We start from the raw sequence: 26,197 nt of genomic DNA, 5'->3' as shown, positions 1-26,197 counted from the left end.
CGATTTTGATAACATTTAATCCCCCATCCTTTAACTGCATGTAGACCAAATATGAACCCGATAGCTCAAAATCCCTAGGAGGAGTTTGTTAAAGTTCGAGGTGAGTAAAAGTGAAAAACGGGCAAAAATCGGCCTTTAATCCAAAATGGCCGACTTCCTGTGCATTTTAGGACATACCCCCAAGAGACTTTTTTTATTGGTTTTAGGAGTTCTAGCATTGTGCCGAATTTGAGATCTGTACAACTTACAGTTTGGCCTATCTCACGTTTAGGGGCGTGGCTAAGTGGTTTTGCCACGCCCACTGACAACGACATTAAGGATCAAGAATTTCACGCGGGGGACAATTTTGGGTGAAGTTTGGTGAGTTTTGGGGCATGGCAAAGTCCCCATATTGCCCCGCAAAGAGGCAGCGGAAAAAAGAATAAGAATTCGAGCAATTACAATAGGCTCTTGCAGTTTTCCTGCTCGGGCCTAATTAGTTACAGTAAAAGCTCAGTCAATTGCTATAACTAGGAGAGAGAAAGGGTTAAACACTGAAAGACAGGGCCAAGTGGGTCATCTGTAGAAGGTGAGAATTAAGTTGTTGAAATGACGATGTTCGAAACAGAAAGTAATAAAAGCTAAGACTGTCGAAATAAGAACTGGATAAAGGGATGTATGATGAATGCGACAGAACTTAGAAAAGGATTAGGATCTGAGTGTGGATTGAGCCAACCCTGAATTAGAATAACTTTTTGCTGACAAAAGAAGAGGTTGGAGAGAGGGGCTTAGTCCAGCTTCAGGTCTTCTAAGGGTGGTATCGGAGCGGGAAAGGGGTTGGCAGATGGACACAGACTGCGGAAGACCTGAAATTTTAAGCGAGAGAGAGCATCAGCGATGGAGTTAGAGTAACCAGGGACGTGGCGGGTGGAAATAATGGAATTGTGCATGACTGATTTCCGGGTAATGTGGCGGATGTACGGCATAATAGCTTTGGAGGAAGATCGGCCTTTATTTATGGCTTCGACCATTGCGATGTTGTCACATAGGGTGATTATACGTTTACGTTTCCAAAGAGGGCCCCAGATGTAGCTGGCTATGGCGATGGGAATGATTTCATAAAATGCGGAAGATTCGGACTGGGGGAAAGATGGGGGCCAAGTTTCGGCGAACCATTCCCCTTTAAAGAACCCTCCAAAATCTACGGACGAGGCTGCGTCCGTGAAAAACTGAAGAGCGTTGGCTGAATGAGAAAAGTCATTATAGAAAAAAGAAAGTCTGTTCCAGTTCCTAAGAAGCTTGGACCAAAAAGCTAAATCTGAGCAGCAGCCGTCATCCAGAGAAACTGTGTGTAGAAGAGAGGGATTGGAATTAGCCAGGTCCAGAAGACGGGAGATGAATGAACGGCCTTGGGGAATAATGCGCATGGCAAAGTTAAGATGGCCCAGCAGGGACAACAGTTGCCGCTTAGAAATGGTTGAAGAGGAGAGAAAAGACTGGAAGACTTCTCGAATGCGAGCCAGTTTTTCCTCAGGCAGTGAAGGGATCATTGCTTCTGAATCTAAAGAAATGCCAAGGAACTCAATTTGTTTTGCTGGACCTCACGTTTTCTCTGGGGACAGGGGAGGGTGAGGGGGAAGGAGGATTGATAAGGAAGAAGTCGTCGAGGAGATGAAGGACGATGGGAAGTTTTATGATGTTCAGAAGAATCCAACATAAAGCTTCTGACAATTTATTAAAGAGAAACAGGCTGCTTCTACAGCCAAAAATGAGCCTGACCACAAAGTAAAAGCGGCGATTCCACTTTACGCCTAAGACATGCCACAGAGAAGGATGCACTGTCATGACTTTAAAAGCATATTTGATGTCGGCTTTGCCAAGCCAGGCTCCCCGTCTTGCTATCTTAATAAGTCTGATGGCATGATCCACCGTAGCATAGCACAAGGAAAAGGGGGTTTTTGGAATGAGGGAATTAATGCTGTGCAGGGGACTTGAGTGAGGAGCAGATAGATCAATGATAAGGCATTTCTTTCCTGAATATTTTCTGGTGGCGATCCCCAGGGGGCTGATGCGGAAAAGAGAAAAGGGGGGGCGGAAATTGAATGGGCCTGCCATGTAATCTTTGGAAACCTCTTTTTGGAGAAGTTGGGCTACTGTCTCCAGATCTAGAAGTGCTGATTGCAGGTTAGGGTAAACCAGAGAGGTAGAGATTAAGGGAGGGACGCCTGTTAGAAAACCTTGTGAGAGTCCAGTGATGAAAGTTTGAAAACTCGCAATCGTGGTGAAGTGAGAGGAGGGAAGCTAGTTCTAGAATATTGACTGGAGTTGCTAAATGAGTGGAAATTAATTGTTGGATCTTCGAAGGGGTTTGAAGAGGGATTAGCGACGGGGGCAGACTGATTTTGAATTAGCTTCCTTGCAGAAACTGCAAATATGAGGAAAAAAACAGTTGGGAAAATAACAAGAGCTTTCATTGAAATTATTACATATAGGTTTATTATTAAGCACCTCAGTTTTTCTTCCATGCCGGTCTTGAAGCCGAGAGCTTGTAGGGCGAGCAGGTCGAGGGTGGGTGGGATTGACAAGTGAGAAGGGAATGGAGGGGCACAGAGAACTTTGGTGACCCACAGATCCGCAAGCAAAACAGGGGGAGGCTTGGGTGAGCATGACCAGGATTTCCGTGTCCAGAATGGACCAATCTAGACGGATGCCCGTTTTAGCTGGGGCGGAAGCGGCTTTAGCAGAGAAATATTTATGGTATTTGAGAAACAGTGAGCGACCATATTTAAGATGCAAATCTGCAACGAGAGAGATAGGTATCAAGTTCCGCCCTTCGCTCAGGATAAACTGAGCAAATAACGTCTCGAAATACACTGAAGGCCACTACGAATTCTCCGAAGAATAAATCCATTGCCAAGCAAGGATCTGCAGATTTAAAAATTGCGGTAAAATCTACATAGGAAGCGATGCGGTGGTCGACTTCGGGAGATGGGAGGATAACGGAGACTAAATTAATGACTTGACCCTGAAGAATCTTAGAGCGGAGATTAGATGAGACATTTGCATGCATGGGAATGTAGGGTCTGCCTAAATGTTAAGAAAAAGATAAATGCTGAAAACGTACTTGAATAGATTTGAAATACGAATGAAAATATGAAGAAGTGGAGAAATACATCTCACCTAAAGATGATCCTGGGATGGCATTATCTAGTGTAAATGCCGGCACGTGGGGCCTAGTAGCGGCCTGAGTGACCGGAGGAACAGGTGGAGGTGGAGCAGCTGATGTGGCAGTGCGAGCAGTGAAGTTCTGAAGATGGTGTGTTAGGGAAGAGATAGAGCGTTGCAGGGAGTCCATGGAAGCAATAAAGGCAGGTGGAAAAGCCAGGGCTGATGATGTAGAAGCATGAGCCGGTGGTGATTCCATGGAAGGAGATGCAGGAGCTGGGGAAGAATCAGGGGGAGCAGAAGTAGGGGTGGGTGCCTGAGCAGGGCGATCACGGCAGCGTTTAGCTGGGGTATTAGCGGACTTCTTGAGACGTTTCCCAGAAGGAACTGGAGGGGGGGAGGAGAAAAAGGAGAGTCATGATGGGGTAGAAGCTCAACAATTTGAAGTAGTTGAAAGGGTTTGACATCTGAACCAGGAATGATTCCACAAGCCCTTAAATGAGATGAAGGAGAGGGTTGAGTAGGGCAGGGCGTTTCTGCGGTTGGCTGAGGTAGGGGAAGGATCTGCCATAAAGTGTGGAGCAGGGTTTGTCGTAATCCGACATGATTGCTCGAAGCTCAGCCGAAGAGCGAGACAATCTTGCTGAAGAGGATCTTTAAAGCGAAGCCTTGGAAATGATTGGCTGAAGAGAAGATGAGGACTTGACGCTGATTGGATGGCTGGAGACGCATGGAGGAGCCATTGGATCGGCTAAGGTAGAAGGTAGTCTTTGAATTTTCGTCAAAACTTCATTTGTTGACTGTCTTGCTCACATTCTCTATGGAACCATAATCACGGATTTGTGATGGACACCACACTTTGATGTGCTTCAGGGACTTTTAAAATAATTTGGTGGTATGCTTATGGACAGTGTTCATTTGAAAGATCAATTTGTCCCCAAACTTTAACTTTCGGATTTTTTTCTGACTTTATGATTTTCTTAGTTGTTGCTTCAATATTTTCATGTAATTTTCCTTCCCATCTTTTTTGTGAAGTGCACCTGTCGCTTCTGCTCCAAAACACCATTTACAATATGATGCCACCATATCCAAAGTTTTAGTTGACTTTAAGTTTCACCAGACCACAGGACATGTTTTTTCTCCCAGAATGCATTTGAAAATCATGTATTTTTTGTTGTTGGTTTCGGAGTATAGGGTTCTTTCTCAATGAGTAGCCTTTTAGCCCAAGGTGGTACCAGACTTGTTTCACTTTTTGTTGTCCGATGAGCTAACCCCTCCCTCCTGCTTCCCTATGTCTAAGAGGATTGCTCCATCCAAAGGGTCCAGACTTCCCTAAACCTGGAAGATCTTACTAACTAGGTTTACTGAAAGTTCTGTTTAAGCTGGTGTCGGGAAATGACTCGCCTAGCCTCTAACAGCCTTCATACAAAAGTCTCGCCCTTCTTCAACTGGAGGTCTGGACGACCGAGTATCCCACAACAGTCATTCACACCTCAACAGTCACTTTTGTTCATGGCTGCTCATTCCCTAATATTACAACTGGCTCTTGGTATATGGGCTAGGTTAAGTTTAGTCGCTCGGCACGAGCCCCAAGGGCGCTGTTTTAACAAACTTGGCTAAGGCAACATATAAAAACCTCCTAAAATATCTTAGAATTAAGCAACAATACTTTTTACCACCAATGAAAACCAAAAATACAGTGACTCAAATAATTGAATGTCCACGATTTATCTAGAATTTTATATGCTTTCTTTAATTAGTAACGCTTTAGCAGGGGTCAGTAACAGCTTAAATTTGGCAACACAATAATTTCAATAATAGAAATGAATCAATCAACTGAACCTGTCTTTCCCTGATGCTGAAACTAGTGAGTTTGGAGAGGCTTTGAAGACAGAGGCTCATCCATGCACCCAATGGAGATGTTTCTTCTGGTAACAACGAGTGATTTCTTGAAGGAAATACGACTTAATCTTCAGTTTTCTTCCTTTAGGGGGCAGGCACTGATGCTTCAGGCTTCGATGATTAAACAGGAACTTCGTTGTCATATGTCTCAGAAGACAGTAACTTCCAGAGGCTGAACAGTTGAAGGAAACCCCGGAGACATAATTGAAGTTGATTCAGGACTTCCAGAAGCCTGAAACTTAGAGCAGTCAGCTGTTCACCGATCAAGTTCACTTCTGTTTTCTGGATAAAAAGGCTTTAGATGAAATCAGATTCTTAATCTTGAGGCACAGTCTTTCCAGGGCACATGGGTTGATCCTCTTTTTAATGCAGTTGATCAGCTGGGCTGTCTCTCTGGTCCTTTTTCATCTGAGCATATTTTCTCCATCCGATCTTGTTCGCTGGTCTTCTGCGAGGAAACAACCGCCGTTCCCTTTTTAGCATTGCTTTTATAGTGCAGATGCTCTCACTGGTCAGCCCTTTGTTCGTCTTCTCAGTTATTGCGCAACGTACTTTTGCCCAGTACGTTATTACTCAATACTTAGTCATGGTCATCGTGACTTTCTGGTGCGGTTTTTCGGCCTTGGAGATGCCGTTAATAGCCACACAGCTGGCTGTAGACTCATCCTCCCTTCCTTGCGCTGGTCTTCAAAAGCGTCAAAAGAGTCAGCATGCAGCTGGCACTCGTCACCCCTTAGTCATCTTGCAGTTCTCTCCCTAATCTGCTCAGTTTTTTTACTTTACACAGGATTACACATTCCATTCTCAGCTTTCTGCATTTACTTTAAAACACAGTTACAAAGCCATCACTTGATTCTTTTTATTCAGACATCACAAATGATCAACATTATATCTCTTTCATATATAGCTGATTGAGAATTTTAAACCTTAATGTTTTACCTTTAATTATCAGTTCTAAACCATATTTCAATCATACATATTTTAACTTGATAATCAAATATTACTAATTTCATTTAATACTTGTAAAAGACTGGAAAATCATTATACATCATTTCTTTGGATACACTTGTTTATATTTCTGCAAAAGATGAGACAGATAATATGTACCTCCACACAGGCCTCTCCAGTCTCTCAGTCCCAGAATATGACAATATGCTTGTTTCACTCTCTACTGCTTCAAATGTGTATTTTAATAATTATTGCATGGATTACCCAAAAGGATATTTATTGTAATTTTTACTAATTTAACTGTGAGCAGTTAATAAATGTTGCATGGATTGCATGGAAAGATCTCACCTTATTTTGACACACTGTGTGTAATGACACCATCTTACCATATCCAGTCCACCTTGACAAGGAATTTTGCTTGTGTCGTGGAGAAGATTTGCAGATATGTCAAAAGATGTAAATCTCTGGGTAGGATGGGTGGATTTTACCATGCTATTTTTAGCATGGTAAAAATAGCATGGTATAATTGTTTGAACACACAAATTTTGCATCTTTTTAGTTTCATAAAATTATGATCAAGGGTGACTCCAACTGCATGGTGGTGCAGTTGGTAGCAATGTTGCCTTGCAGCAAGAAGTTCCTGGGTTCGTCTCCTGGACGTTTTTTTTTTTTTGCATGGAATTTGCATGTTCTCCACACATGCATGCGTGGGTTCTCTCCAGGTACTCTGGCTTCCATTCCTCCCACAGTCCCAAAACATGACTGTTAGGTTAAATGGTCTCTCTACATTGCCCTTAAGCATGGATAGTTGTTTGTATGGTTGTTTATCCTGTGTGTGTCAGTGTGTGCCCTGCAATGCACTGATTGGTGACCTGTCCAGGTTGTACTCTGCCTTCTGGAGATAGGCCCCAGCTTCCCCTTGACCCAAGGGAAGGAGCAGTAGAAAATGACTGTCTGATTTATTTCTGGAATTATCTTACAGACATGTTGGCTGATTTCCTCTGAAATTTCCCTGATGTCACACAAGGAGTCGGTGTTTTAAGATGTTCCCTAAAAAGGTTTACTTAAAACACATCTTCAGGTCAGGCTACACTTAAGTTAAATGTTGTGAATCATCTTGGGTTTATCATATTGTTTAAAGGCACGATAATATTAAGTATATGTAAAATGCAAATTCTCTCATTACCATGGCATTTATCAATTCTATATTTGGAATTAAGAATTATTTTGGTCTAATTTTATTGTTGAACAGATAACAAAAGGTAGTTTTCTTTTAAATAGTGTATGTTAATATCTGATTATAAATGTAGATGTAATTGACTGAGTTGTATGTTTCATGTGAGATAATCTATCCAAATTTTTAATTGGTTAATTATAAAGTTTCCTGGAGCTTTATGATTAAAGTTTTTCACTATTTTATAAAATGAAGTGGTCATAAAGTTTGTATGTTTCACATATTTCTGATGCTACACATATTTGTGAGATTTCAGACTTGGTTCTGCAGTGTTTTCTTAAAACACTGCTCAAAAAAATAAAGGGAACACTTAAACAACACAATATAACTCCAAGGTAATCAAACTTCTGTTAAATCAAACTGTCCACTTAGGAAGCAACACCGATTGACAATGAATTTCACATGCTGTTGTGCAAATGGAATAGACCACAGGGAGAAATCTTTGGTGATTAGCAAGACACACTCAATAAAGGAGTGGTTCTGCAGGTTGGGACCAGAGACCACTTCTCAGTACCTATACTTTCTGGCTGATTTTTTGGTCTCTTTTGAATGTTGGCAGTGCTTTCACAGTTGTGCTAGAATGAAACGGATTCCACAACCCACACAAGTGGCTCAGGTAGTGCAGCTCATCCAGGATGGCACATCAATGCGAGCTGTGGCAAGAAGGTTTGCTGTGTTTGTCAGCGTAGTGTCCAGAGCCTGGAGGCGCTACCAGGAGACAGGCCAGTACACCAGGAGACGAGGAGGAGGCCATAGGAGGGCAACAACCCAGCAGCAGGACCGCTACCTCCGCCTTTGTGCAAGGAGGAATAGGAGGAGCACTGCCAGAGCCCTGCAAAAGGACATTCCAACAGGTCACAAATGTGCATGTGTTTGCACAAACGGTTAGAAATTAACTCAATGAGGATGGTATGAGGGCCCGACGTCCACAAATGGGGGTTGTGCTCACAGCCCAACACCATGCAGGCACTTGGCATTTGCCAGAGAACACCACGCCCTGTCCTCTCACAAATGAAAGCAGGTTCACACTGAGCACATATGACAGACGTGACAGAGTCTGGAGACACCGTGGAGATCGATTTGCTGCCTGCAACATCCTTCAGCATGACCGGTTTGGCAGTGTGTCAGTAATGGCGTGGGGTGGCATTTCTTTGGAGGGCCGCATGGTCAGGTTACACCACAGACTGTCCAGGAGTTGGCGGATGCTTTAGTCCAGGTCTGGGAGAAGATCCCTCAGGAGATCATCCGCTGCCCAGGCGTTGTAGGGAGGTCATACAGGCACGTGAAGGCCACATACAATACTGAGCCTCATTTTGACTTGTTTTAAGGACATTAAGGACATCAAAGTTGGATCAGCCTGTAGTATGTTTTTCCACTTTAATTTTGTGTGTGACTCCAAATCCAGGCCTTCATTGGTCAATAAATTAAATTTATTGACCAATGAAGCATTTGAAGCACCTGCCAACTCCTAATTTTGCTTGTTTCACTCTTTACTGCTTCAACTGTATATTTTAATAATTATTGCATGGATTACACAAAAGGATATTTATTGAAATCTTTATGGATTTAACTGTGAGCAGTTAATAAATGTTGCATGGATTACATGGAAAGATCTCACCTCATTTTGACACCCCCTTCTTGAGATCAGACTGCATCCATGCCCAAAGTCCCAAAAATCAGAGAAAATCAAGGTCTGTATCGTAAACACACAAGGAGAGGAATTTGGCCAACATTTGACTGTTACCGATGATGGAAATATAATTCTGCCTGCCTTCGAGGATTTTTTTAGATTAATTAGTACAGTCCAACGCTGAAATGCCTGCAGATAATAACCTGGAATTTGTTCTACAGGTAGTTAATGACCCTGCAGGAGGGTTGAAACGTAAGGTTAAAGGAACGTTAGACTGTGAATTGATTAATAAGAAAAAGCGTCACCTGTATATTGTAGGTAATACCAGTAATCAGTTATGCTTTGCCATCAGTCTTGCACATGTCTCTGACCCTACCCTTACTAATAATCATGCTTTAGAGCAGAACAGAATGTGGCAATACAGGGCTGGTTTAGATGATCAGACAGCAGTAACTTTCAGCGATATTGGTAAATTTGAAAACATTCTAAAGAGAAAAATTGTAGTGTTTCACAGAACTGTTACGGGCTCTACAGCTAAATGTAAATTTGATACCAGTTTCCTTGATCAATCAAACCCTCTCTTTCTGCTGTTATTTCAAGGTCACTACTTTGGGATAAAAAATCTCAAGGGTTTTATAGGGTTTAGATACATCTGTGCATATTGTTACGGCAGCTATGAAAAGCCAGACACACACCACTGTGAAGGCTATTGCCTGGTTTGTTACTCATTCCATTGTATGCTCAGTCAATTGCCATGTCTAGGAGAGAGAAAGGGTTAAACACTGAAAGACAGGGCCATGTGAGTCATTGGTAGAGGGTGATCATTAAGTTGTTGCCAGCAGAAGCTTGGACGATGCCCCTCTCCAGAAAGGTGTCACAGGTAGACACAGTCAGGCCAGGTGTAGCTTCTAGGAAGAGAAAAGAGAGAGAGCATAAAGTTAAAAACTGAAATAACAGCAAATAATGCAGAATTAGAGAGTAGTGTGAGAATGTAGCGAAGAGAGTGAAAGTGGTCATTATGTCCTCCAGCAGCCTAAGCCTATAGCAGCATAACTACAGAGATAGCTCAGGATAACCTAAGCCACTCTATAAGCTATATCTAAAAGGAAAGTTTTAAGCCTAGCCTTAAAAGTAGACAGTTTGTCCATCTAGAGCCCACTGATGGCCATTGTTTTACTAAAAACCACAACGATTGGGATACCTCTCTCTGTCAGATTGACCATAACCATTGGAAAAGAGAGGGGGTCATACAGGTAGCAGAAATGGAAGGTGTGTTTGCACCTCAACCATAACTGAGCCGGTTTAGGCTAAACCTGACTCCCCCTTACTCCATCCAACAGGGAAGGAAGAAGAAGGAGATAAAAAATAAGGAAGATAGCTCAGGATAACCTAAGCCACTCTAACTATAAGCTTTATCAAAAAGGAAAGTTTTAAGCGTAGCCTTCAAAGTAGACAGGGTTTCTGCCTCACGGACTAAAACATGGAGCTGGTACCACAGGAGAGGAGCCTGATAACTAAAAGATCTGCCTCCCATTCTACTTCTAGAGACTCTAGGAACCACCAGTAAACCTGCAGTCTGAGAACGAAGTGCTCTGTCAGAAACTTATGGAACAGTCAGATCTTTGATGTATGATGGAGCTAAATCATTAAGGGCTTTGTATGTGAGGAGGAGAATTTTAAATTCTATTCTGGATTTAACAGGGAGCCAATGAAGGGAAGCTAAAATACGAGAAATATGATCTCTCTTTTTAATTTTCATCAGAACTCTTGCAGCATTTTGAATCAGCTGAAGGCTTTTAACTGCATTTTGTGGACATCCTGATAGTAACAAATTACAATAGACCCGCCTTGCATGGACTTGTTAGGATTGTGTTCTGTTTGGTGGATCTTTTTGTGTTCACTTACCTTCCAGAATCAGAGTGGCATGAGCGGAGTTTTCCAATCTACGCACATGTCCTGGATTCTGCTGATGAGAGCAGCTGGCATTTAAGCTCCTGGAAGTGATTCATTCCTCGGCGGATTATTCAGTGACACTGGTACTGAGTGAGACAACCAATAATTTATCTTTGAGACCTTCTTGAGTAACCTGGTGGGTTTTTGTGTTTTCGAAGGACTCTTATTGGATTGTGGAACTCTCCTTTTGCCGGAGCTTAAGGACTCGTGTATTTGGATTCCTCTCCTGGAAATTCTCACCTGGAAACCAACCATCCTCCGCCCTGCCACTCTCTCTTTCTCTCCCTCGGACCTGGAACACAAACGGACACCGAAACCTGGAATACTTACCTCCTGGATTTCCCTTGCTTCCTCCTCCGAGTTGACCTCCCTCCCAAGAGCCTGTAAGAAAGAAAGAGACAATCTCCTCATTATACTCACCATTACTCCTGTGGATTACCAGCTAACTTCTTCCTATTCCTTTGCAGGACGAACCCACCGCTTTGCATTCACTGTAAATAAACATCATTTAACTTTTCATCTTGTTTCTGTGTCATTGTTCTGTTTTTGCCTGAACTTGGGTACTCCTCTAGTTAAACCCCAACAGAATAATCCGGCCAAAAAATTAGTACCGATGGCAAATCAGACAATGACCAGATTCTCGAGCTATTAGCACTCCAAGAGAAATGGTTAAGTCAGAATGAACTTCTGTTTCAGCAAATCATCGCTCAACAAAAGGAACAGTCTGGTAATTTGTCCAAATTAGGTGGCATGGTTTTTTCTATGGATCAAAAAGTAACACCTCTCTTAACTCCTCCAGCTTCCTCCAGACAGGAACCAACTTCCCCTGCAGTAACAGCAGTAATTCCACCAACTCGCATGGAAACTAAGTTCCTTTCCAGTCAATTTTTTAGTGGCCTCCTCTAGTTAGACCCCAACAGGACTAGTTTTTCAGCGTCACTCCTGGACAGAATATTTCTAATTTTGGCAATGTTCCGGAGATGAAAGAAGGAAATCCTAGAAACCTGTTTAATATGGGATTTAAATGACCTGTCTTGGTCAAAAATAACACCAAGGTTTTTTACTTTATTATCGGAGGTCAATTTAATATCATCCAGGTTAAGTGATTGACTAAGCAGTTTCTTTTTTAAAGACTCCGGTCCAAGATGACAACTTCTGTCTTGTCTGAATTTGAAGCAGAAAATTTAAAGTCATCCAAGTTTTTATGTCTTCAAGACATGCTTGTAGTCTATCTAACTGGTTGGGGTCATCAGGATTCATGGATAAGTAAAGCTGAGTGTCATCAGCGTAACAGTGAAAATTTATTATATGCTGCCTGATAATTTTACCTATTGGAAGCATATATATAGTAAACAGAATTGGCCCAAGTACTGAACCCTGTGGTACTCCACAATTGACCCTGGAGTTTAAAGATGATTTATCCTTTACATGAACAAACTGGAATCTGTCAGACAAATAAGATTTAAACCAGCCTAGAGCTGTTCCCTTGATCCCTACAGCATATTCCAGCCTTTCTAAGAGAATATTGTGATTGACTGAATCAAATGCAGCACTGAGATCTAACAGGACAAGTACAGACACAAGTCCATTATCTGAGCCCATAAGAATATCATTAGTGACTTTCAGCACAGCTGTTTCAGTGCTATAATTGTTGGATGGGTGCGAAAACTTGTTATCACTCATGTAAAAACTTTGTGCTGCACTCCGCTTTGTATCATGATCTGGTATGCAGCCCTCCTGTGTGTGGGATCATCGTTATCTATTTCAGCCTCACACACACACACACTAGGCTGAATCGCATCCCGTGGGAACCAGCCTCCTTTCACACACACACACACACACACACACACACACACACACACACACACACACAGACCCTGTCTGAAAAATAACAAAGAAAAATGGAGAATAGACAGAGCAAAAGCTCTGATTTAAAAGGAGATGTAAAGTTTATGGAAAATTATGTGAAGGGGGCCGAAGAAATATGTATATGATGGCATAAAAAATACAGATTTTCAGGTAACTTAATTATCACTGAAATCCTAAAACTACACGGGGATCTTAAACTGGAGATTATGCATTCAAAAGATTCAAGAGACAATAAAAAACCTTGCCAGATTATAATTTCAAAGGGGACTTTTCAGTCCCTGAGTGCACACAGTTGATAAACAGATTAAAACAAAAAGATGAATTCAAAAAAACCAACAAGAGCAGACTTTAACTGACATAGCCATAATAATGAGGCCTAAAGAAAAGCACAGGGAAAAAACTTTCAGCTTAACTGAAAACAAATAAGGGGGGCGGACCGCCACCCATCCCAGTTTAGAATACCAAGGTAGCCCCAAATTATAATGGTGTTATACTACCAACAATACCATGATAAAATGCAAAAGATTCATTTTACAGGGAAATAATTTCATATTTGGCTCAGATTGTGTGCATTCTTGATTTTTCCTCTTTGAGAGAAGTTAAATTTCAGCTCTGTAAAATGACCTTGACAAAGAGATGCAGCTGCCTGAAAACAAAGATAAAACTTCTGCAAACAACAGAAGTCTGTCTCTGCTGAAAGGTCTGATAAAGATTGTAACTCTACCCTGCATATGTCAAACTCAAGGTCCGTGGGCCAAAACCGGCCCTCAGACGTTTAGTGATTCTCTAGAAGTAGAGCCTTTAATATGGTGATTGTGTGCTTGAATGTTATTTTGCCAATCAATAAGCAGTTTTGTCTACATTCTGCCACAATCAGCCTTTTGAAAAATGGGCCAAAACCGGCCCTCAGAAGTTTAGTGATTCTCTAGAAGTAGAGCCTTTAATATGGTGATTGTGTGATTGAATGTTATTTTGCCAATCAATAAGCCGTTTTGTCTACATTCTGCCACAATCTGCCTTTTGAAAATGTTTTGAATCTTGCTCTTTATGTATAAAAAAAAAAAAAAGAAAAATTGGCTAAAGTCTGCAGACACAAAATGAACCTGGATTGAAGCTCTAACTACATTTATTTAATCTGAGATCCTCTCCAAATGCAACAGTACATGTCAGTCTACATGAGATACTAACAACTTCATCTACTGGTATAATATAAAGATCTGAGTGAATATGTGAAACAAACAATGATGAACGTTTTTCGACAGGTGATGCTCATCCAGGAGGAAGACAGTGTTCCTAGGAAATGCAGCTCATTCATTAACAATACATTTTTCTCCTATAGGTGGAGGTTCTGCTGACTAATCATAGGCTGGATCTATGAAACATTATGTGCACAGACCAAATGACCAAGGTTCTGACTGACTTATGAACCTCACTGACCTGACAATGATAACATGACACCCAACAGATAACACCTTTAAGGTGGACCCCACTAAGACCACCTTATTGATTCTTGGTGAATAAAAAAAGAATTGAAGCGTTCAAAACAGACCTAGTGGAAACAAAAGGGGTTATGAGGAAATTATGTGCATTTTAAGAATAATAGAAGTCAAATTATGTTCACATTTTTGCAAATAAAATTACTCTGACAGAGAAATAAGTAAGTAGTGTGTTAATGTGTGTGTATGGGAATGACTGATTTCATTGTAATGCATCTTTGAGGGACCTTAAAAGCGCTAATAAAGGTCTGATGTTCTGATGATCATTGCCAAACTTATATCTTAATAAGGTTTCCAGAATCCTTTCCGAAAAATCATATAAAGATAGCAAAGGTTCTATCTGTATTAAAAATACTGATAACCATAGGAAAGTTCATAGACCCGTCTTTGATTTTTCACAATTCTTTTACAAACAGGGTATTTAAACTTTCATGTGGCCAAATGTCTGTATTTGACTTTCTGTTTTTGTGAAATAAATGTCTGTTTCATGTTATGTAAAAATTAGAGTCCTCAACAGTACCATAATAATATTAGGTCAATTCTCTATGGTAAAACAAAAAGATTTTAACAGATGTTTAGACTTTTTCCAGTCAGGTTCAAAATGATCGAATTAGACTCAAACTTAACACAAGATTAAATTAACCTTAACAGAATTACTGGACTGGACTGAAATAGAGAAAACTTGAGTTAATTGAAACAAACTTTAGTTACTTGAACTAAATACAAAGCTGACTGAAACTGTACGGTGTATCTATAAAACTGGGTAAGACAAACTAAGATTATAAGATATAATATGCACTTCATTTTTTTTGTGTTCATCAGTGAGTGAGTTTTTATTTTTAATTTTTAATAAGAACTAAACCAAGCATTATTTAAAATAATAGAAACTACCAAAAATAGTGATCTCATTTTTAAATGTAATAAGGACTTAATTTATAAAAAAAAAAAAAGATAAAGTCCCCAATAAAATAAAATATGATAAAAAAGAATAATAAGAATTTGGAAAAACAGAGGCTTTAAACCTCTGCAGGAACAGCACTGACACTGTCGAAAGTACATCATAATACAGGAATCTGGAAGCTCACTCTAGGGTGGACAGTCAAAGTCCATCCAAGGACACATTTAGATGAGGCAAAGGGACAAATACAGGGCTTAGTTGAGAGCAAAGAGAGCAACATGCACCCTGCCCTAGCTGCTGTCCCTGAACTGTGGTCACAATCATCAACTGATGTAGGGCTAATAAAGGGGTTCCCACCATACAAGGTTAAACTAATATCTGAAAAAAGGCCATTAGTCTGCCAATACCCCTTAAAGCCAGAAGCTGAAGAAGGTATTAAGCCAGTAATACAAGATATGTTAAAATCGGGAATATTAAGAGAAGCCCCTGAAGCTATGTGAGAGACTAAAGTACACCCTTCAATCAAACTTTTTGACAGGTGACCTTTGACCGTAAGGGGGGTCATGGCGCCATGGGGGCGGGGAGGTCATGAGGTCAACAGGGGCGTAACCGTGGATGCTGATTGGTTGTCGTCATTAGGGGCGAAACCTTAAATGAGCCAATGAAAACACAGGGGATGTGTTTAAGGGGTGTTACGGGGAAGGGCTTAAATGAGCCAATGAAAACACAGGGGGTGTGTTTAAGGGCGTTACGGGGAAGGCCTTAAATGAACCAATAATAATACAGGGGTGTGTTTAAGGGTGTTATTAATAAGACATGCATCCTTTTTATATTTTAAAGGTATAATCAACTTAATATTAACCTGTCACATGAAATCCTATGAAATGAAATGTGTAACCTGACAGAATTGTAAGTTCATTTTGCTTTACAGCAGGACCTATTTGCTGAATATATGAGCCAGTCTAAATCAGTTCAAAATAGAAAAGACCTAAAAAGTAAATAAAAGATTGTGCTTCCCTACATCGATGGAACGAGCAAAACCTTCCACGTCTGCGTCAACAGACTGGAAAGCAGGAGAAAGAGGTAAGACAAATTTGAGATTAACAGAAAAAAACTTTACGAACCCTCAGTATACTGTTTCCAAGTTATAAATTCACTCTAGCAATGATGTGTTTGTTTTGAATCATGAGAGATTCCATTTTAGGAAAAAGAAATGATCATTTTAGTTACCTGTAGCTTTTCTAAAACATTTTCTTTTCATCTTAGAGCACATGTTATTGAGAGACTTACTGAAACAGTTATTCTTTAACTGAAGTCACAGTCAACATCACCCCTCGGCCTTCTGATTCAGTTTCCTGACCAAGTGTGTGACACAGGGCAATAAAGTAATTAGAACTCTCTCAACCCCTCCAAAAAGAGGATATACATAGGTGAGAACCTCCAGGGGCTGATGAATATCAAAGTTTTTGCTGGTTTCTCATTGCTAATACGTGCTTCTAGTTTTTGTTTACAGACACAGCGTCTCCATGTCAGACATCACTGGCTTATGTCTACGAGAAAACAGTGTAATGAATAGCCAATATGACAATTGGGTCTCTTTTTGCATTTCAGTGTGCTGGCAATAAAAACAGGTTTAGTTTCACAGTAGTCACAGAGACATCAGGGCTGTGTACATCATCGTCAGGTCTGCTACAGCTAAAAAAGGTTTAAACTTGTTATACTGAAAAATACTAGTAGAACTCTAGTTTAAACTTGTTACATTGAAAAATACCAGTACTGACAAGAAAAATGTCGGTAAATATTTCAGGAAACCAGGAAATTGCTCCATCTGCTTCTAATGATTCACAGAAGTACAATGACATCTTTAAAAGTAAGTAAGTAAGTAAGTATTCATCTTTAAGAAATCATTAAATGAATGTTCTCTAATATTGTTTTATATATATATATGTATATATATATATATATATATATATTGTTTCTTTGTCATAGAACCCACCACTGATGACCTTGAGGATTTCATCTTGACACAATCAGAATATGGTAAGTAAATGTTAAATGCAAAAAAAATATTTTATAGTTAACCCTTGACAATGTTTCAATTTATAGATTTGATGAGAGAGGTAAACCCGAATGATCAAGTTGAAGGATCAGCGGCTGGAATCGACAGTCACAATTGAGAAGGCGAATTATTTCCAAACAAGAAAAACCCCCAACAACATCTGAACTTTCTTCTAACAAAGAATTAAAATCTGAATCGTTAATTACGCCTCCGCAAATTATCATCATTTCCCCTGAAGACACACCGGATAAGTTACCAGCAGCTCCCGGGCCAGAAAGTAAGCCCTAAAAACTATCTGTTTTCTTTGAGAGTGAATGTATTTATTTATATGTTATTAGAGACTTGTTTTAAACCTCAGATAAAACTGTTTACAAATTCGACGGTGAGTGTACCTCTGGAAGAAACAGCAGCACCAGCTGATCTGATCGATCAGACTAAAGCCGAACTTGGAATACTGCCATCAGCTGTCGAGCAGCAAAAAAAATAAATAAAAAACAACAATATATATATATATATATATATATATATATATATATTTTAAGCATAGTTCAATAACATATCATATAAATCTGTTTACAGATACACCCAAAGATGTCATGCTGAAACCGCCCACCAGAAGGTCACTTTTCAAAGTGACAGCGTTCAACACAAGAACATCAGTCCAGTACAACAAGAATCGAAATCTGGAGGTTTTATCGCACGGACTCGGAGTAAGATAAAAATTTGTTTATAAACCTACAAGTAATAAAGTTATAGGGGTTCACTTCCCCCTTAAAAAACGTGTTTATTTTAAAAACTATTATTGTTTATTTATGAACGCTGTGCTGCGCAGCGTAAGGTAACTTTATTTTATTCTGTTTTTACAGAATATTTAACCCCGGCCAAAAGACGGCGACTCTCTGCTCTGCATACCAGAGCAACGCTTGTGAGAGGTTTAATGAGCGGTACGTTTTAATTCATACCTACTGAATTAATTTGAATTCCCCTTTTTCTTTTCAGCTTTAATGTGTTTATTTCAATATACATATATATATATATATATATATTTCTTTTTTTTTTATTGTTCATTCTCCTTACAGAGGTAACGTTGATGGTAGGACAGATTGGTTCCAGACCCGGACAGCGCAGAAAGAAAGTTTCTAGATTTGATGAGAGAGGCCTTATTTTGACGTACGGAATCGTCAAAATAAGGCCTCATCTTTAACGCTTCTCGCGGCATATCCGATTCTGTTACAGAAGCAGTTTGGTGACATCAAGGTGATTTTAAACTGAAGTGATCACTGTGTTATTTTGTTTGGGGGGGGGGGGGGGGGGGGGGGGCGGTTTCGCTTGGTTTTGCTTGGTTTGTTTGATTTTTCTTATGTTCATATAAAATGGATAACCGAATCAGACTTGCCCTGGATGAAATAAGAAATTTAGTAAATGAGCTTGACGAATCCCAATACCTGCACATGTTTTAGAGGATGAATCATCTCTTGTTAACAACCATAATGAAGATCAGCACGATGACTTTTTAAACTTAATCAATCAGGCTCTTGAAGATTTAAATAGGCCGTTACCACCTGACCAAAATTTAAACTTATTAGAACAGGTTGTTGAAGATTTAAATAGAGCACCGTCTCCACTCAGCTTTCAGCAAAATGAATCAGCTGACTTACAAAATCCTTCAACGTCACACGCCGCTGATCATACTGGGCAGCATGGGGGTAATTTCAATCAGGAGGTAGCGGTCAGTTCTGATGAAATAGGGCGAGATCCTCCAGCAGTGGTTGAACGTGAACGTTTTAATAACAATGAAATAAGGAGACCTTTTACCATCCCGCCGCCCTGTTCAGGGAACGTTCCAGATTTAGCTGCATTCTATACAAATATCATGCATATTCTCATTGAATTAGTTGACGCTGCAAGATCTTTAACCAGACGTAACAACGTTGTGCAGCTGGAATTAGTGGGTGAAAATCTCAATCGTCACGTCACATTTACTGTTACAGATGATGGAAATATGATCCTGCCTGCTTTTGAGAACTTTCTAGATGATTTAATACAATCAAATGCAGATGTACCTGTAGATAATAACCTGGAATTTGTTCTTCAGGTAGTTAATAATCCAACTGAAGGATCTAAACGTAAGGCTGCAAGAACGTTAGACTGTGAACTGATTAATAAGAAAATGCGTCATCTGTATGTTATAAATAATACCGGCAATCAGTTATGCTTTGCAATCTGCCTCGCACACGTGTCTGACGCTGAGCTTACGGATGGCCGTGCTGTAGAACTGGGGAGGAAATGGCAGCATCAGGCAGGCCTCAATGAGCAGACAGCAGTTACTTTTAGTGATATTGGTAAATTTGAAAACATTCTGAAGAGAAAAATTGTAGTAAATTTGAGACCAGTTTCCCTGATCGTTCAAACCCTCTGTTTTTGCTGTTATTTCAAGGTCATTACTATGGGATAAAAAAATCTCAAAGGTTTTATGGGATGCAGATATATCTGTGGTTACTGTTACACCAGCTATGAGAATGCAAACATACACCATTGTGAAGGTTATTGTTCAGTGTGTCAGACATATAAATGTATGCAAGAAATTAGCAATCCTGTAACCTGTGCAGGCTGTCAAAGAATTTGTCGTAATTCATCATGTTTCAGCAGACACAGAGAACCAGGCAACAGAAATAGTGCTGAAAGGCCTATGAGTGACTGTGAGTTGGTAAAACTATTTAAAGTATGCAAAAGGATATACGTTATTCCAATCAGTAAACCGAATAAACCACACGTGTGTCATGTAAAATGCTGTATTTGCGGTGAAAATGTACCTCCCAGCCTAGACATTACATGCGATGATAAAACGTTGAAAGGTGATGAATGGCATGCTTATGGGTTAGACTGCATCCAAAAATTTCTTCTACATTTCAGGAGGCCGATGTACAAAGGATTCACTTTAATAGCTCATAACGCGCGTGGATATGACAGCTACCTGATTCTCACAGCTATGCTGCAGTTAGGTATTAAACCTCATCTCATCATGCTAGGAAGTAAAGTTCTCTGTTTAACCGACCCTGATTACAGGTTAAAATACATTGATAGCCTGTCCTTCATGTGTATGAAGCTGAGTGCGATGCCGAAAGCGTTAGGCTTTACTGATCAAAGCAAGGTTTTTTTTCCTCCACCTATTCTCCTCCGAAGAGCGCTTCCGGTACGTGGGGTCATATCCTGCTTCATCCTGCTATGCTGTAGAACGCATGAGTCTTCAAGAACAACAGGTGTTTAACAGCTGGTACAGAGAAGCGAGCAAAAGGGTCTTTGACTTTAAGAAAGAAGCTATTCGTTATTGTAAAAATGACGTTGAAATTCTTTCTCAAGGATGCTTAAAATTCAGAGACGAGTTCTTTAAGGAGACAAGTGTGGATCCGTTTAAATGCATCACAATAGCATCTGCGTGCATGAAGGTTTTTGTAACCAATTTCCTTCCTCCTAAAACCTTAGCTATTCCCTCACCTCTGGATTACAGACGTAGCAGTTAAAACGTTCTCCAGCGTGTCCATTCAATGGCTTGGCTGGATTGCAGACAGCAGAACCATATTTATCGAGCATGCATTAAATAGGGGTGAAAAGAAAATCGGCTGTGGATGGGTATGCAAAGATTAACGGTGTCAAAGTTGCGTTTGAATTTTACGGCTGTTTTTTCCATGGCTGTAAAAAGTGTTACATGCCTCATGACAAGTGTCCGTTGAGAGGGGTCGCATTTGAACAGTTTTACGCAGCGACAATCGAGAGAAGCAAGGTGCTCCAAACTGTGTACGGCCTTCGTCTTGAGGTCATTTGGGAGCATGAGTGGACTGAAATGAAACAAACCCACCCGGGGGTGATCGGCTTTCTTGAGAAAGTTAATGCACCCGAACCGTTATCGCCCCGGGATGCTCTGTATGGTGGACGCACCTGCCCTATGAGACTGAGGTACACAGCGGGGCCGGGTAAAACTGTACATTATGTGGATTACACATCTCTGTATCCTTATGTAAACGCCAACTGCGTTTTCCCCCTTGGTCACCCCACCATCATATGCAAAGATTTTGATTACCCCAGCAGCTACTTCGGAATAATCAAAGCTGTGGTCTACCCACCATGAGGGCTCTTTTTCCCTGTTTTGTTGCAAAATTGTGTTTAAACAGTTTTTGGGGGAAATTTGCACAAAGAAGTGATCTGTCTCAGACCACAGTCATCAGTAACCCTGAAGAATGTTTCAGCTTCATGTTCTCGAGTAAATATAGAGTTAACTATTTTCATTTTTTCAACCCTGAAATGTTTGTAGTGCAGTGGAATTTTAGTAAACGTGTCATCTCTCCTCCAAGCAAGGCAAACAATGTGTTTATTGCAGCATTCACCACAGCTTATGCACGTTTAAAACTTCTCAGTAGCATGGAGAAGTTACAGGACAGATTGATTTATATTGACACGGACAGTTTTATTTATGTGACAAAAAGTGGTGAAACTCCTCTGGAACTGGGGAATTATCTGGGTGATCTTACTGACGAGTTAGATGGTGACAGCATTTCAGAGTTTGCATCAACAGGACCCAAGAGTTATGCATACCAGACCAAAAACCGTAAAAAAGTAGTGATATGTGCTAAAGGCATCACTCAGATGCATGAATGCAGCGAGAGGGTCAATTTTGACAGCATCAAAGGGCTGGTCGAGGGCTACTTACAGAGGTCAAGGGAGGGTTTCATTGAAATTCCACAACACACGATCAGGAGGGATAAAAAGAGATTCCGTTTGACATACGCAACATTTCTTAAAAGTTTCGGTTGGTCTATGATAAGAGACGTCTTTTTTCTGATGGGACAACTCTGCCTTTTAGTTATTAAGAAGAAGAAGAAGAAATAAAATGAAAAAGTTCCATGGATTTACAGGAGATTGATTTTGATCCTAGATTTAGAGCACCTTTCTCATGATTGTTGGACCCAGCGGCTGCGGGAAAACATTCTTTGTAAAAAGTATTTTGCAAAATTGTAATCATGTCATGGATGTTGTTCCAGAAAATATTGTATGGATTTACACTTCTTTTCAACCCATGTATGGTGAATTGCAGAAGATGAATAAAAATATTACCTTTGTGGAAGGATTGCCTCATTCTTTTGAAAATGAAAACCTGTTTCCTCCTGATCAGAATCATCTGATTATTCTAGACGATGTTATTGCTCAAGCCTCAGATGATGAAAACGTGATAAAGGTCTTTACCCAGTTTCGTCACCATCGTACAGGTCCTTCGTCAAAATATTAGCATATTGTGATAAAGTTCATTATTTTCCATAATGTAATGATGAAAATTTAACATTCATATATTTTAGATTCATTGCACACTAACTGAAATATTCCAGGTCTTTTATTGTCTTAATACGGATGATTGTGGCATACAGCTCATGAAAACACAAAATTCCTATCTCACAAAATTAGCATATTTCATCCGACCAATAAAAGAAAAGTGTTTTTAATACAAAAAACCTCAACCTTCAAATAATCATGTACAGTTATGCACTCAATAGTTGGTCGGGAATCCTTTGGCAGAAATGACTGCTTCAGTGCGGCGTGGCATGGAGGCAATCAGCCTGTGGCACTGCTGAGGTCTTATGGAGGCCCAGGATGCTTCGATAGCGGCCTTTAGCTCATCCAGAGTGTTGGGTCTTGAGTCTCTCAACGTTCTCTTCACAATATCTCACAGATTCTCTATGGGGTTCAGGTCAGGAGAGTTGGCAGGCCAATTGAGCACAGTGATACCATGGTCAGTAAGCCATTTACCAGTGGTTTTGGCACTGTGAGCAGGTGCCAGGTCGTGCTGAAAAATGAAATTTTCATCTCCATAAAGCTTTTCAGCAGATGGAAGCATGAAGTGCTCCAAAATCTCCTGATAGCTAGCTGCATTGACCCTGCCCTTGATAAAACACAGTGGACCAACACCAGCGGCTGACACGGCACCCCAGACCATCACTGACTGTGGGTACTTGACACTGGACTTCTGGCATTTTGGCATTTCCTTCTCCCCAGTCTTCCTCCAGACTCTGGCACCTTGATTTCCGAATGACATGCAGAATTTGCTTTCACCCAAAAAAAGTACTTTGGACCACTGAGCAACAGTCCAGTGCTGCTTCTCTCTTAGCTCAGGTCAGGCGCTTCTGCCGCTGTTTCTGGTTCAAAAGTGGCTTGACCTGGGGAATGCGGCTCCTGTTGCCCATTTCCTGCACACGCCTGTGCACGGTGGCTCTGGATGTTTCTACTCCAGACTCAGTCCACTGCTTCCGCAGGTCCCCCAAGGTCTGGAATCGGCCCTTCTCCACAATCTTCTTCAGGGTCCGGCCACCTCTTCTCGTTGTGCAGCGTTTTCTGCCACACTTTTTCCTTCCCACAGACTTCCCACTGAGGTGCCTTGATACAGCACTCTGGGGACAGCCTATTCGTTCAGAAATTTATTTCTGTGTCTTACCCTCTTGCTTGAGGGTGTCAATAGTGGCCTTCTGGACTGCAGTCAGGTCGGCAATCTTACCCATGATTGGGGTTTTAACTGATGAACCAGGCTGGGAGTTTTAAAGGCCTCAGGAATCTTTTGCAGGTGTTTAGAGTTAACTCGTTGATTCAGATGATTAGGTTCATAGCTCGTTTAGAGACCCTTTTAATGATATGCTAATTTTGTGAGATAGGAATTTTGGGTTTTCATGAGCTGTATGCCAAAATCATCCGTATTAAGACAATAAAAGACCTGAAATATTTCAGTTAGTGTGCAATGAATCTAAAATATATGAATGTTAAATTTTCATCATTACATTATAGAAAATAATGAACTTTATCACAATATGCTAATATTTTGAGAAGGACCTGTAATATGAGCGTCATGATGCTGACTCAGAATGTTTTTCATCAGGGAAAGTTCAGTCGCACCATCAGCCTGAATGCTAATTATATGGTGTTGTTTAAAAACCCGAGAGATAAACTCCAGCTGAATATACTGGCCCGCCAAATGTTTCCATCTCAAAAGGGTCTCTTCTTGGAGAGTTTTGAAGATGCGAGGAGAGAAGCTCATGGATATTTAATCATCAATATTGCGCCTACCTGCCCAGAACATTTCAGACTGAGAACAGGCATACTTCCTCACCAGTGGCCTGCTGTGTATGTGCTCAGAACAAAGTAAGTCATCATGTCTGCACGTATAAAAAGGAATGTCCCATTATTCAGAGCTTTGTACCAGGCCACTCCGCAGAAGCGCAAAGATATTCTCGGACACTGCTCTCCCGACTTTATTCAGGCTTTGTGTGAGATTGCTCTGAATATCTTAAAAGGTAACATTAAACTATCGCCCTCTCAACACCGACAATTGAAGAAGCAGAGAAAAATCATTATATTGTTGGGTGACAAAAGAACCGGAATAAAAACTAAACAGCTGGCTCTCAAAAAGCAACAAGGTGGTTTTATTCTCCCCATCTTAACGGCTCTTGCTCCCTTGATTGGTGATCTAGTGGGTGGAATCATCAGGAGATAATGTCTCTCAGAACATCGCAGAAGATGTTTCTCATTTCACCTCATCAATTCAAGCGTCTGACCCAGTCAGACACGTCCATCAGACAGACGGCGGAGGAGAATTTGGATGCAGACATGAGAGCGATATTAAACGAGCCCAGTTTGACTTCTTATGAAAAAATCAAGAAATACGATCTGATTCTACTCAAGCAAGATGTGAGAGAAGAACAGCGGGTGAGTTTGATGCTGCAGCGTGACACAGAGGTTACTGAACATGAGCGGTCCCAAGAAAAACAAGGCCCGGGGCAGGACGAGGCCCCTAAGGATCAGGTTCTTACGGAAGTACTGAAAAGCCTACCTAAACATAACCGTAAAAATGCCGAGTACATTTTGAAGAAATTATCCGAAAGAAGTGAGAGTTTGACTTCGCGAGGTGAATTTGTATTTAAAGGAAATGTTGTAAAGGGTTCCCACATGATTGATTTGTTGAAAAATCTCATCCTTCCGTTTAAAAAATATGGAGCATCACAAACCCGAGGATGGTCTGACTTTCTACACACCTTGTCAGAGGTAAACATCCCCATATCTTCAGTCATTAACCCTTATGCTCGTGAAGAATATAGACGCTTCAAAACAGAGGGTACATCGATTGAAAATGAGGGTACACCCCCTGGCGTTAAGCAGAGAAGAAAAAGAAGAAGAAGGCAGATAACTCATTCTCCCCACTGGTCAAGATCTGAGCTGGAAGATAAAAATGCTGATGGGATGTCAAAAAAGTCTCTTCGTAAGACGACACTACCACCCCGATGGATTACATTTTCACCATAAACTGTTATAAGAAAATGAAACTTGTAGCCTATTTCTTTTTATTCAATAAAATATTTATTGATTATATTTTTCAAGTCTAGCTTCGTTCTCTACTTCACACACTAACATGATGTCATTACACAAATATTAAATCATAAGAAAAAACAATGAAAAAAAAAAAATAATAAGACAATTTAAATTCCATAACAATCCAGAAACATCTCCAAAGAGCATGTTCCGTGAGTATAAAATGTACAACTTTGATTAATGACACATTTCTGATATTTTTTCACAAAGTTAGATACCATTAAATCATTCTTAATCCCATCTCCGGTGTATTTTGGCAACACTTGCTGCAGTGATAATCCGCACGCTCTATGACATAGATAAAAAATGCAATGGTGACCGCACACAGTGGACAGAGTGTTTTGAAACTGATTATTATGATACAATATTTTTGAGGATGTGTCTTCTAAAAATGTTGCGATGCTTGACGGGTAGAACTCGAAATCCGGAGAGAATCCATAAGAGTCAAAAAAGCTGGATTGACCATTCTCATCCAAAGTCAGAGCTAGCCAGTGTTCTCCAGGCATGTGTGAAGGATGTGTGTTCACAATAAAGTAGGCAGGCCCCGGGAATTTGTCAGCTAGCAGCGGCAGCTGGTCGCACGGCCATACACCGCAAAACAAATCTCCCAGCAGATGATGCAGCAGGTTCTCAATTTCATGATTATTCATGTCTGATTAGATTA

General features: G+C 40.5%; 1 protein-coding gene across 1 annotated transcript; it reads right to left on the bottom strand.

Moving 5' to 3' along the window:
- Positions 1 to 767: 767 nt before the first annotated feature.
- Positions 768 to 18,352, bottom strand: LOC124883097. The gene is given in 6 exon segments (XM_047390006.1): positions 768 to 1,605; positions 1,607 to 2,153; positions 3,160 to 3,531; positions 11,052 to 11,103; positions 11,142 to 11,192; positions 18,308 to 18,352. Coding segments are annotated over 6 exon segments (1,905 nt in total).
- Between the last annotated feature and the right edge of the window lie 7,845 nt (positions 18,353 to 26,197).

Source organism: Girardinichthys multiradiatus, chromosome 2 (genome assembly GCF_021462225.1).
Source record: "Girardinichthys multiradiatus isolate DD_20200921_A chromosome 2, DD_fGirMul_XY1, whole genome shotgun sequence".
Lineage (NCBI taxonomy): Eukaryota > Metazoa > Chordata > Actinopteri > Cyprinodontiformes > Goodeidae > Girardinichthys > Girardinichthys multiradiatus.
This window is presented reverse-complemented; position numbering and strand designations above follow the sequence as displayed.